The following is a 13492-nucleotide window of genomic DNA, read 5'->3' as shown; positions in this document are numbered from 1 at the left end:
TATTGTTAAATGATAATAATCCATAAACTTCATAGGCTAATGTTCAAACAATCATAGTATACTAAAAGAACTTTTTTATTTGAACCACACCATGTCCTCGAATCCAGTTTATCTGAGCCACGCTTTATCCTCAAGTACAAATTATGATCAAGAACAGTTTTATGAAAGACTCCTTAAAAAAAGTTACTGATGTCAGATAGTGTTTGTCAACTGTATTATCATTGTCCCCAAATATTTTGTAACACCATCTTCACTATCCTTAAAGAAGAACTCAGATAATATAATCTATGTATGCATATTATTTCCCAACAATTTATATAGTATTCTATCTTAAATATATGAAGAAATAAAGGAAAGTAATCTATCATAAAATTATACATTTCAATGTATAAATGACCACACCATGAGACTTGATGAAGGAGTCAGATAGTTTGCACCTATGTGCAGTCTAGCACTACTCATGTAAATGTGACAGACAACAACAGGATAACGAGGTCTGTGAAGTTGGCAGCTTAATTACTATAAATGACATTGCAGTCTGAGACACGGTAAAGTTCCAAACAGAACAAAATGTGATCTTCCCTCCGTTTATATGGTAGTACATTCTTGGGAATTTCAAAGTGTGTTAATATAATACCAAAAGAAACAGTTTTTGCTTATATGTAAGGTGGAGCCTAGTAAGCCTTAGGTTTTAGGCTCAGACATTATAGACAGTGTTGTTGTCCACGTGAATCTCTGGCAGGGCATTCAGTGTTTCTGTGGAAGTCCAAACAAGTCTTCATTGGGCAAGATGAATCCCTGGTCCTGACTGAATGACAGCAGCCCTCATGAATCACACAACAATCCAAAACACCCCGTCAGGGTTGGCCTGGTGGTATAGGGGTTAGGTCTGTGTGCTATGCTTCAGCAGCCTGGGGATCGCAGGTTCAGATCCCAGGCACAGACCTACTAGCACCATTGATCAAGCCATGCTGTGGAGGCATGCCACATAAAATAGGAAGATTGGCAGAGATGTTAGCTCAGTGACAATCTTCCTGAAGAAAAAGAGGAAGATTGGCAACAGATGTTAGCTCAGGGCCAAGCTTCCTCACCAAAAATCAAAACAAAACAGAAAAACACCCCTGTCAACTTTCAGACTTCTCCAGGGAGTTTAGAATTAAATATCTGCATTTACTATTATGTTCTCCTAGGAATTTTCTAGTGCTAATTTAGGTATAAATTGCAGTCTTGCAGTTTGACTTTCTAAATGTCAGAAGTACCCCAAGATCACTGTGAAACAAGAAATCCCTGTGTTGAAAACCACTAAGGAGAAATGTGATGCCGCTTTAAGAGAGAGATCTACAGTGACTAATCGGTCATCGTGGAAATTTCTATATTATAGTTTAAGCAAAAATGACTGTTTTTCAGTGTAGCTCACATCTTGATTATAGTAACCTCCACAGTGTAGATTCATTATTTGAATAGTTAACTAAAACTTTTTTCCCCTTTTTAAAAGAGAGATTCCCTTGGAGCTTCAGCGACTGGTTCATGGTGGCCAAGTGAATTTGGACATGGAGGATCATCAAGATCAAGAATACGTAAAACCGAGATTGAGGTTCAAGGCTTTTAGTGGAGAAGGACAAAAACTTGGAAGGTAAAATCCTAAAAAGAGAAAAATGTTTGTCTTTGTTCAATGTGAATTTTCTTTGAGAATAAAAAAAGCAAAATAACCTGGAAAGTAAAAACTAAAATATGAACTTTGAAGACCTTGCTGATGGAATTAGATATGCAAATCCAGGGATAATATTATTAGATAATATTTAGCAACTGCCACCTTCCTAGCCCTCTAAGCACTTTAACATACATTAACTCAATCTTCGCAACACCTCTGGTGGAGAGCCTGTCATTACTCCATTTGCGGGTGCAATAATTTCCTTAAGGTGATGGAACTGGGAGGTGGTTAGCATGTGGCCATCCTGCCTCTTTCTGATTACATGGGTCCAAAGGGGGAAATTGTAAAGAGTTGTTGATTAGATAAAACAATAGATAGCTTAGATCACAGCTTTAAGCATGCCTGTCTGCGATAAGTAATTGTTAAGCTCTTACAGCAAGAGCGATATGTTTAGTTTGGTTATTTTCTATATATTTTAAGCAGCCAAACTCTTTCTTCAAATTATGAAGCCCAATGTGTAAAACATAGAAAACCTGAACTCCTCTAATTGTAGGTGTTGCAGGGAGTTGTCTGAGACATTTCCGAAGAACCCATAGGATGTTGCTGAGCACAGTTTAGAAATCAGTGTACATGGTATAATGTGTGAGTGGACTCCTTAAAATAGCCGTGGCTTGAAAGCATCTTAATAAGTCTTGTAAAGTAAGTGGGTAATAGTTACCCTCTATTTGTCCACATATCTCTATAGGAGACGTGGAATTGTGGCATTACCCATCTTTCCAACATACCCTTGTGCATCCTTTGTTCCTTTTCATGTGATTGTTTGCCTTCTAAGGTCTTTTCAGTTCTCTTGTACACACTGGTTCTCTGTTCCCCTCTCATTTCTCACACTAGGAAAATATTCATTATTGGTTCTTTACACTTGTCTTTCATATCTCTAGTCTCCCGTCTCTATCCTTTTCTTCTGATAGAGAATGATTTCTGCGACATATAGGGAGTAAGGAAACATGTGTTGACCTGACTTTGTTTTAGGATCTGAATCCTTCAGCTCCCAGTGTGCTGGACTTTTCTCCCTTGTTTCTCTTTACTACCAGCACAGGTCAGGCTTCCCCTGAATTGTTCTATTTCTTTCCTCTTTTTGTTTTTAGAACTATGACTCTCAGATAGAGTTTTCTAAAATATTTTCTAGCACTTCTCATTTTTTACTTAATATTTATTGAGATAATGATTTTTAGTTAGAACACGGGTAAAATGCCCAGTCATCTCTTTGCTTAAGACATACTTTCTCTATTATTTAAATTTATGACCAAGAATTAATGTTAGAATGCACATCTTTGTTAGTAGAAGTACAGTAAATCTACAATTGGAATTGGAGAAGGTAGCATAAAGGGAAGATAGCTGAGAAGGACCACTGGTTATAATCAGCAATTTCACCTCATGAAAATAAGGATATTATCTAATTATAGTATCTTATAAAGGCCAGCCTTTTTCCTTATAAGGCAGATAGCTAGAGAAAGATTTTTAAAAAGGAGAAAATGATAAAGGAAAATGACAGAGTTCAGCAGTGATAATGCTATGCCGATCATTAGCCATATTGGTCAGGGTTTGTGATTATAGAAAACAGACTTCACTTGCTAGTGTAAATAGTAAGAGGCTTCTTAGAGAGCCATGGAAAGTTTATAGACTTTCTACAAGAGATAGCAAACTAAGTCATCCTTAGGAGAAACAAACACAACAGAGAACTTTCTAGAGAAAATACTTCCTCTGCCCCCTCAGTTGCTCAGTCCCTTAGGGACCAGACACTGGAACATTCCATCATGACTGCTCTGGAAGAATCAAATGCCTCCGACACCTTGGTAACCAGAAGACCTGCATAGCTTCCACTTTGCGGTGCCCACTTTCACCACACAAGTATGGATTTGTTTGCTCAGGGGAAGGGATGAATCGTATAAAATCCTAGCTGCAAGGGAGTCTGACAAATGTAGTCTTCAGAGTTTTCAGGTTCTAATGTATAGGAAATTTAGACTAGGTTAGCATGGTGGTGTGAGCCTGTATCACGCACTTGAATCCTAATGTTGAATAGTTGAATATATATTCTAAGAAAGTGAAGAATTGCATAGAACATTTTAAAAGACTTTACATTAAAAAAATATTAAAATAGAAAAGTTCTGCAGGCCAGCTTGTGGCTGAGTGGTTAAGTTCACACGCTCCGCTTCTGGGACCCAGGGTTATGTCACTTCAGATCCTGGGCATGGACATGGCACCACTCATTAAGCCACGCTGAGGCGGCATCCCACATAGCACCACCAGAGGCACTCACAACTAGAATATATAACTACGTACTGCAGGGCTTTGAGAAGAAGAAGAAGAAGAAAAAAGATTGGCAACAGATGTTAGCTCAGGTGCCAATCTTTAAAAAAAAAAAAATTCAGGCTCTTGTGGTTTCAACAGTCTGTTTAAAAAAAAAAAAAGAAGAAAGTTCTAACAGTTAACCTTTATCTGTTCAGAAAGTAACTTTCTAAAATGACTCTTTCCCAAGAGTTCCAGACAACGATTTACTGAACAGAGAAATAATTAAAAAGAAGCAAACAAAACAGAAATGGAAATAATTCCATTGTTTTCCATAGCTGGCAGTCTAATTGCAAACAGAACATTACTTAGATGGAAACTAAATTTTTTATTGTGATGTACAGATAATTAGGGGTAAACCTAAATGCAGTCAAAATATTACCCATTGCCCTCATGTAATATAATAGGAGCAAGCAAATCGTAGATGGAAAACTGCAAATTTACAATGGTAGAACAAACTGTAATACTGAATAAAAATCAGCTTGGTCAGCTAGAGTCGAGCCCAACAAGTAGAAAATCAGATTCATTTTTGATAGGCAGGGCTAACAGTAGGTGTTCACTGTTGGCTTTTGAGCTGGCATGTATGGTGATAAAAATCATGATTTGAAGCACATCTCTCTTTCTGCTTAAGAGCAGTCACTGCCTGTTTATCATACTGTGCAGTTCAGTCCAGAAGATTCTGTTTGCCACTCTCACCCAGCCCCTGCGCCTGAGGTTTGACTTCATCTTGATCCCAGGACCCTTGAGGGCTCTCTTCTCTCGAGTCTAACAGCCCTTCCCTCCTGCCTTTCCATCATGTTCTTATCCTGGCAGTTCTGTGGCCCCCTTGCCTGACTGTGCAGTCATTGGATTGGTCTGCTCTGTGCTGGTCAGTGCTGCTGGGGGCATTCGCACACCTGTGCTGGGCGGGCAAGCGAAGCTGCTCCTGCTCTCGAGGGGCTGATCCCAGAGGTCCCCTGCTGTCCCTGAGCCCCCTGTTCTTCCCCCGCCCCTCACTCTCATGGATTCCTGTGCTTCCAGGCTCACTGAGAAAACAGAGCCCAGCAAGAATGCACTTTCTTAATATATTCCCCTTAGCCTCTGAGTTTGTTAAATCCATCCTTACTTCCCTCTTTTAAACTTAAAGATGTTTTTCCTCCTGTCTGAGGGAGTCATTCCACTTACAATCTACATCCTCTCCTCCAGTTTGCCTGGAAAGCTTGTTTTATCAATTAACTTCCTTCTTTTCTTTGCTTAAAAACTTTCTTTTTAATGTAACACTTGAGACATACAAACTATATCAAACTATCACTATGGCTGGATCAATTGAATGATAAGGAGAAAGTTTTCAGTAGCAAACAGGCATGACTTTGACAGCTAAATATTAAAGTTACTGTATTTTTTTTAAATGGTGTTTTTATACCACAGTAACCGACTTGCTTGCTACCTCTCTCTGTGGCTCTGAGCCTGTCTTTCAATCTCTGTGACTCAGTTTTCCCTTCCTATAAAATGATGTGGTTGACCTGAATTATCTTGAAAGTCCGTTCCAGTCCTCAGATGTTATTCCATATAATTTCATGTTGACATGCACACAACTTCAAAGAAAAGCATGAAAGGGCTTTTCTTACTGAGTGTCCCTGCCCTGTACTTCATTTTTATGTTTTGAGAAGAACTTTCCTGGTCAGAATCTATTTTAAACAGTGAGCATTAAGGTACAGAAACAGCAATACCAACTTGACAGTGCAACTATTTAGGCCCTCAATTCGAAACTTGAAAGAAAATTCCTTAATAAGATCTGATGAGTGATTACAAGTCATCTTTTCCTCATTTTTCATATCTTTATCTTATATATTCTGAAATCAGTTCTAAAATATATGTCAGGAAATAGTTAAAGAAAGGGGAAGTGTTAGCAGTAAGTGCCAGTTCATTTTACCACTTTACCATATATTCTGAGAAACTTTTTGGGTGGGAATGGGAGTCATTATGTGCAAAATTTACACTTGACTAAAGCTCAAGTGTTCGGAGGACTTTTATACTAATAAATATAGATTTATTTTATTTTTTTTCAAAAGAATAATTTATAGGAAGCCATCTAAATCTCCGTATTTGAGAGAACAAACATCGAGACTATCAAAGAATCTCTTAAGATGACAGAGAAGGTTAGAATTTGATGTCTATAAAGAATTCAGCTAAATTTGTTTTAATTTCTTGACCAAAAGAGCACTCTCTTTTTGACATTCACTTTCAGCTTACAATGCTTGGTCATCCTGCTTCATTAGAAAGCACTGAGAAAGCACTGCTAAGGTTGCTAGTAATCAAGGTCAATGGTAAGATGTCCTATCAAATAAGCTTCATCATAAATTCATCACCATATATAAAATGTCATTCCTCACTAACACTTAGGACTTACTTCTCTTTTGTAAAGCAGTCACTGCTTAAGTCCGATGTTTTTAAGTAATATTAATTATGTTTAAATTAAACTAATAGTTTAATGCTGGTGATTCGTACAAAGATAGCTGGCACCTGTTGAAACACTGTTCAAGGCTCTATGTTAAGGACTTAGTGGGTATAGCATACCACGTGACATAGAATCATTTCTTCCCATTTTATAAATGATAGAACTTGGATTCAAAGAGATTAATTTACTTAGTCAAGTTTACAGTGGTGACATAGCTGACTGGATTCAAAACCAAGTCTGTCTCCGTTCATACCCATTCTTTGACTAAAGACTGTTGTGCTAAACAGTTGTGCTAACATGAAATTTCAAAGGGATCAAGGGGGAAAGAATACAAAGTTAGGCTTTTGAAAGAGATTGGATAAACTAAATCAGAATCATAGGATCCAAAATAATTTTAATATAATGAAAGAGATTGGCAGATGTATAGGAAACTGGAAGAAAGTCCAGAAGTCCTAGGCCGGATACCGTGAGAATCACCTATAGATCTAAGCGGTTATTCTCCTGTCTTCACTTTGTCAAATGTCTTGTTTTCAAATTTGTGTTCTAATTCTTTAATTCTTCTTTCTTAGCCTTACACCTGAAATAGTCAGTACCCCTTCCTCCCCAGAAGAAGAGGATAAATCGATGTTTAACGCGGTTGTCCTTATCGATGATTCAGTGCCAACAACAAAGATTCAGGTCAGGTTAGCAGATGGGAGTCGTCTGATACAGAGATTCAACAGTACGCACAGGTCAGCTGCTGGTTTGCTCTTGTACACGTGGTTGCTTGTCTGTGTAAAACTGTATGTGACTTGAGTAATGAAATCTAATGAAGAATGAATGAAATTCTTTAGACTTACTTTTGAAGTAAGTTTTTGACAGAAGAAAAAAACTTTAAAAGGATAATAGCTGTGTGTAAGGAGTGAAATATGTAGTAGTTAAATATCTTCTGTAAACTGTCCAAAGACTAATGCAAATTCAGATATTCAAAAATAAAGTTGTTAAACTTTTGCACTTCTGCACTGTTGCTAAAACCATGTAAAGTGGGATCAGATTTGATTTAATATAGTAAAACCTTATTGGGACTTTACTTATTTAAAAATTTATGATAATTCTGGTTGGAATTAACTTTCCACCTAGCAGATTCTTCATAATATAAATTTGTAGTGTAAATAAAGTTTAATGGTGCTGTTGTCAAGTATTTCAAATGAACTTTTAAAAATGTTATTTTAGGGGGCTGACCTGGTGGTGTTAGTGGTTAAATTTGCACACCCCACTTCGGCAGCCCGGGATTTGCAGATTGGGATCCCAGACATGTACCTAGCACCATTTGGCAAGCCATGCTGTGGTGGCATCCCACGTAAAATAGAGGAAGATTGGCACAGATGTTAGTTCAGGGCCAATGTTCCTCATAAAAAACAAAAAAAAGGTCATTTTAGCATTCATTTGTACATTTGTTGTGCTAATAAGATATTATTTTTATTTGTTCATTGTATCCATCTGAGGGATACATTTATGATCTTAGTTGAGTTGTATGTGAAAGTAATTTTTAAAAATTATTCTCATGACTTATGCTTTTCATAGTCACAGACTCACCTTGACACAGGCCAATCAGAGGCACCTTTTTCTGGGTCGTGTACTGCTGAAATATTTTATACTCCGAAGAGAGTAGGACCTGCACTTTTGGTGTCATAACATTGTTGATATTTGTTTTCTGTGTACCTCACCTGAAGATTGTCTCTGTTTACGGTCAAAGTAGATATTAGGTACACTCCAAAGGTAACGCTTAGTTTGATCTTAAAGCCAAGATAAATCCATCCATTGAAGTAGTGTAAATTAAAGAAAGTTACAGAACATTTAAATAAGGATTAGAAGTGTGTAATTTTTATTATTATCTAATGTTAGCTAAAAGCTTACATGGCAATAAAATTTTGTATCACAAATTAATCTTTATCTTCTTTCTTCAGGATCCTGGATGTTCGGGACTTTATTGTGCAATCCCGTCCTGAATTTGCAAGTCTTGACTTTATTCTTGTGACTTCGTTTCCAAACAAAGAGCTAACAGATGAAAGCCTGACACTACAAGAAGCAGATATTCTTAACACTGTGATACTCCAGCAACTAAAATAACGTTGCTCCTATTCATGCAGTGGCATGTAGGAAGGAGAATGTGCCATGTTAAAAGGGAGATACTTAGAGCATTAAAAAAAACTAATGATTTTTATTATTTCTACAGATCAATTTTGGTTTTACTCTTACTCTATCTTCCAGCCTTTAGTATAGATGAACTTGGACTGGGAATAGATCTTGAGACAAATATGTATGAGTTTTTAGTTGCAGGGCTGGCTTATGTTGGTACCTTTTAAGTATTCTGGCAAAACTATTTGTTACATGCTCAGTGTTAATGTAACAACATTTGTTTACAGAGAAAATGAACAAAACCCCAATTTGATAAATGCATTTGGTAAAATTTGCACTAAAGTTTCCTGATGCTGCTTTGATCAACAGCCATTAAGAAATCTTCTGATGAAATAATTTGAAATTTTTTCTGTGCTATATACTGAAAAGAGTCTGTATTCTGATTTTGAAATACTTGATCATGAGATAATTATTTCTCCTATTAAGATTTTACACATTCTTTTTACTTACTGATTTAGCTGTACTACTAGTGTCAAAAAATACAGTTTGGCCTTGTATTTTACAGAACTATAACTATCATAAATTAGAAACAAAGACATAGAGGTCAGCAGTTCTCGAGAAGATGTGTTAAACAGCCCTTTAAAATAGAGTAATTACATTCCCTCCCAGAGCCTGCCTTGATCACATTCATTTCTTCCTTTAACACGTTTTTCTAGGGACCTGCACTATTTACTAAGCACTGTTCTAAGTGTTCAACCCAGAATGTATTCTATTTCAGGACAGAACAAGTGTGGAAATACAGGAATGTAAATTCTATCAGACAGACTGGATCTAAAGAATTACCAGCATAAATGTTTGCATTTCTGCAGAAGCCAGGTATTTCCTGAATGAGGTGGCTACATCAGGAATAGGAAAAGCTGCAGCTTGTTCCCCAATATCATTTCATCTTTGCTCACCACTCCTGCTTAGTTTTTTGTTGCTGCTGTAACAAATTACTACAAGCTCAGTGGCCTAAAGTAGCACAGATTTATCATCTTATAATTCTGTAGGTTAGTCGCTGGCGTGGGTCGCATGGTGCTGAAGTAAGGTGTCCACAGGGCTGCATTCCTTCCGGGAGGCTCTAGGGGAGAAGCATTTCCTGTCTTTTTAACTTCTAGAGGCCACCTATGTTTCTTGGCCTGTGACCCCCTATCTCCATCTTCAAAACCAGCAACATTGTATCTCTGCCCTTCTCTGTCATCATACCTCTGACAACCTCTGGGAAAGGTTCTCTGCTGTTAAGGACTCATGTGATTAGATTGGGTCCACCAGATGATGCAGGATCGTTTCCCCATCATGAGGTCCATAGTAACTGTAACCACATCTTCAAAATCCCATCTGCCATGTAAAGTGACATATCACAGGCTCCTTCTGGAGGCTCCAGGAGTGAAGGTGTTTTAGCCTCTTCACCTTGTAGAGGCTGCTGGCATCCCTTTACTAGCGACCATGTCCCTCCAGTCTCTGCTCTGTCCTTACGTCTGTTACTACCACCTTGCATTCTGCTTTCCTTTTAGTGGGACCCTTGTCATTACATTTGGTTTACTGGATAATCCAGGATAATCTCATCTCAAAATACTTAGCTAATCACATCTACAAAATCCCTCTTACCTTGTAAGGTAAGAAATTCACAGGTTTGGGGATCAGAACATGAACTCTGGGGGTGTGGGGGGAGCATTCTGTCTACCACAGTCCACTCCTGCCTCAAAGATTCACATCTATCTTAAAGTCACCCATCCAGAGGTGCTAAAAGTCTCAGCCTGTTAGGCATCAACTTAAAGTGCGAAATCTTATCTGAATCTCACCAGCTGGAAAGTTCCAAATCTCACTTAAATCATGTAAATCAGGTGTGAGAGGATCTGGGTGTGATTCCTGGGACACAATTCCTTGCCATCTGTGTTCCTATGAACCTAGAAAAACAGTTAGCTGCTTTCAAATATAGTGGTAGGACAGGCATAGAGTAACAGTTATAGCCATTCCTGTGCAAAAAAATAGAAAATAGAATTAAAAAAGAAGCCACCAGTGCCAAGCAATAGGAATTCAGCTAGACACACTCCATTAGGTTTCAAGGCCTGAGAATCATCTTCTGTGGCTTGCAGCACTGTCCTTGGCTTGTGACTCCCTCTCAGAGTCATCTTGTCTTTTTCATGAAAGTGAGCTCATGTTTGCAGCTGAGTAATTTTATCAGCTTGTTTCTTGCCTGTGGAATTGTGGGAGGTCCAACCATCTTTCCTTTCATGCTGTCTCTATCCATTTCAGTTTAAGATGGCAACGTCTGCTGATAGAACATTCTCAAGAAACCTGTGGATGTCTGTATGTTAGAGACATTCACCCTGTTAGCCTGAAGGCCCCTCCACAGAGCTTTCCCGGATAATCCCTTCTCTACTTTTGGCTTTTTTTTTTTTTTTTTGAGATAGCTGAAAGGATCTGTGAGTTGCACCCTTAATCTCTTCAAAGAACCTTTTGTGTGACTGGACTCTCAGTTTTTTGATCTTTCTCAGGTATTGGCAAAAGACTGTACAGTCACACCCTCATCTCTTTGCCTAGGGCAGGCTTTCCTGACAGTGAATCTCTTAATTTGAATGTCTTTTGCCACTGCCGTAGGCTAAGAATTTCTGTCATCAAGTCCTGTTTTCTTTACATTTAGCAGTTCTTCCCTCAATTTATCTACCTCCTCTCACATTTTACTATAACCAGCAAGAAGAAAGTATGCCCACCTTCCACACTTTGCTTAGAAATCTCTTCAGCTGAATATCTTAAATTTATCACTTGCAGCTTATGCTGTCCACATAACTGTGGGACACAATTCAGCTAAGCTTTTTGCCGTTATGTAACTAAAAATCTCTTTTTCTTCAGTTTCCAACAGCATGTTCCTCATTTCCTCCTGAGCCCTCACTGGCAGCACCTTTACTGACCTTATTTCTGCTAACAGTCTGTTCATGATAGTGTAGATATCTCTATGGCAACTGAGGTTTTCTCTCCCGTGCTCCCTACTTCCTTTAAGCCGTCACTAGCATTTAGCATCCGTGGAACAGTTAACAGTGTTCAGGGCAACCTTGGCGCTTTCTGTCATGCTCCTGAAAATTCTTCCAACCCCTACCCACTGCCCAGTTCCAAAGCCACTTGTGCATTTTTAGATATTTGTTCCAGCAGCACCCCACTTTCAGGTATCTAGAAAAGTCTACTCTGCCCACTCACTGCCAGTTGACTTGAATGTGCCAGTGGGAGACTTGGAATTCACCTTTCCCTGGGGGCTCTGGTTATTTCAAGGAGGTGCGTTCACCCAGGTTTTAGTACTGGGAGTGCTACCAGAACCGCCACAGGGTAGAAGTGTTCATCCCACCACAGAGAAGACTTTTTCTCTGTCATAACGAAGAGTAAGAGGATTATTCCCAAGGCTCCCCCTCAGAATAGGGAGCCTTGTTACTTTCTACTAATTGCAACCAACTTAGAGAATATGTAACTAACAGTTCAAAAAATCAGTCTCAGTTGAAAAAGATTATCAAAGTTAAACTGCATTTTCACAGGAGCAAAATCGTCTTCCTAAGGCAATAATCTATTGAAACAAATGAGCATTTTAAATAAAAGGGCACTGCCCTCTTTTGGATTAACAAAATGGGGGAAAAATTAATCAAACTCTGTGAAATTATTTGAAATTTTATTCTTGTAGTTTCTTTTATCAATTAAATGGAGTGCCTCTAGATGCACATACGAAACGACTGCCATTTTTGTATATAATAGTCTTCCAGAACATAGAGATTTACATTAAGAGAGAGAATTAAACATCCAGAAGGGGTGACCAGTACTTCCACGTGTACTAGGTAGTGTTTGCTTCATTTAGAGTCGTTTTCCTGAATTCTTTTTACTACTGCAGTCACTGTAACTTTTAAAGTTTATAATCATCTCAAAAAAGATGTTACAATGAGCAGTTAGAGAACCATGTGTCAGGTCAATTGTTTTGCATGATGTATGTAATAAAAAAATTTTAAGTGTCTGCTTACCAATAAAGAATGTTTTCACTGAAACTCATTGAAAATTCTTTTCAAAATTTCCTTGATTTGCAGTTTTATTTGAGTGGCTTAATGGAGTATTTTAAGCATGAGTAACATTTCCTGTGGTTTAATTTCCTGTGGTATATCATTTTAATGGGCAGAGAAGGAACTGAGCTGTAGCAGTGTTATCTCAATTTCCCATTACTGTTTGTTTTTATTCCACCAAAAGAAAAGTACAAATTTTTCTTAACTTTTTGCCACAGTAGATTTCTGAAAACTGTCGCAACTTGTATTGTTGATAAGTCGTCATGTTTTCCTCTTAAGAGCTTTGCATCACCCGTGATCAGTGATGCAAATTAATATGTGTGTCCAATCTTGTCATAAAGGCTAAAAACCATTTTCTATAATCCTCTATATAATTTTTTAATTAAAGTATCTTTTAACTCCAAGTAAATGATTTATAAAGGGAGTCCCAATGCATGTGTATAACTGTGTGTGTGTGTGTGTGTGTGTGTGTGTTTGTATAGCACAGGAAAATTAACATGTGTGGCCTAGAATTAACAACTAGCTATAATCCACTTACTTTAACAATTTGGCCTCTTTAGAATTGATAGGTATGGACTATATCTCTGAAAAAAAAAGGAAAAAATGCCCTGTTAGAAAGTTTGAACTTGATGACTTATTTTCTTTTAGATAAATGTTTCTGTATTGTAAAAACAAGACAGCAGGCCCAAAGTGGAGTCACTTATGCTAAGCCCACGTCACCAAACCAAGACTGACTTAATTACAGTTTCAGCTCTCCCAGAAATGGAATCTTAACCAGCCCATCAGCACCCAGTGAGACCACTTGCCTGAGAGACCCTGCTATCCCCTAAAGGAAAGTGCTCTTGCCACAACCAGTCTGCTTTTTGC

At 38.0% G+C, this 13492-nt stretch overlaps 1 protein-coding gene across 2 annotated transcripts in view; it reads left to right on the top strand.

Annotated features, from left to right (window-relative positions):
• Nucleotides 1–12616, top strand: part of UBXN2B (UBX domain protein 2B) — a 28907-nt gene extending 16291 nt beyond the window's left edge. Inside the window, exons 7-9 of one of the 2 annotated variants that reach the window (XR_011493196.1) lie at nucleotides 1496–1633; nucleotides 7004–7165; nucleotides 8381–10573. Coding sequence is in view for 1 of the 2 variants with exons in the window: in XM_014857797.3 (XP_014713283.2) it covers nucleotides 1496–1633; nucleotides 7004–7165; nucleotides 8381–8543 (463 nt within the window). In the remaining variant the exon portion in view is untranslated. Of the gene's footprint in view, nucleotides 1–1495; nucleotides 1634–7003; nucleotides 7166–8380 lie in introns of both variants that reach the window. The other variant, XM_014857797.3, reaches the window with a different exon arrangement.
• The last annotated feature ends 876 nt before the right edge of the window (nucleotides 12617–13492 follow it).

Source organism: Equus asinus, chromosome 12 (assembly GCF_041296235.1).
Source record: "Equus asinus isolate D_3611 breed Donkey chromosome 12, EquAss-T2T_v2, whole genome shotgun sequence".
Taxonomy (NCBI): Eukaryota; Metazoa; Chordata; class Mammalia; order Perissodactyla; family Equidae; genus Equus; species Equus asinus.
The sequence above is the reverse complement of the archived record's forward strand: the minus strand, read 5'-3'. Positions and strand labels throughout refer to the sequence as shown.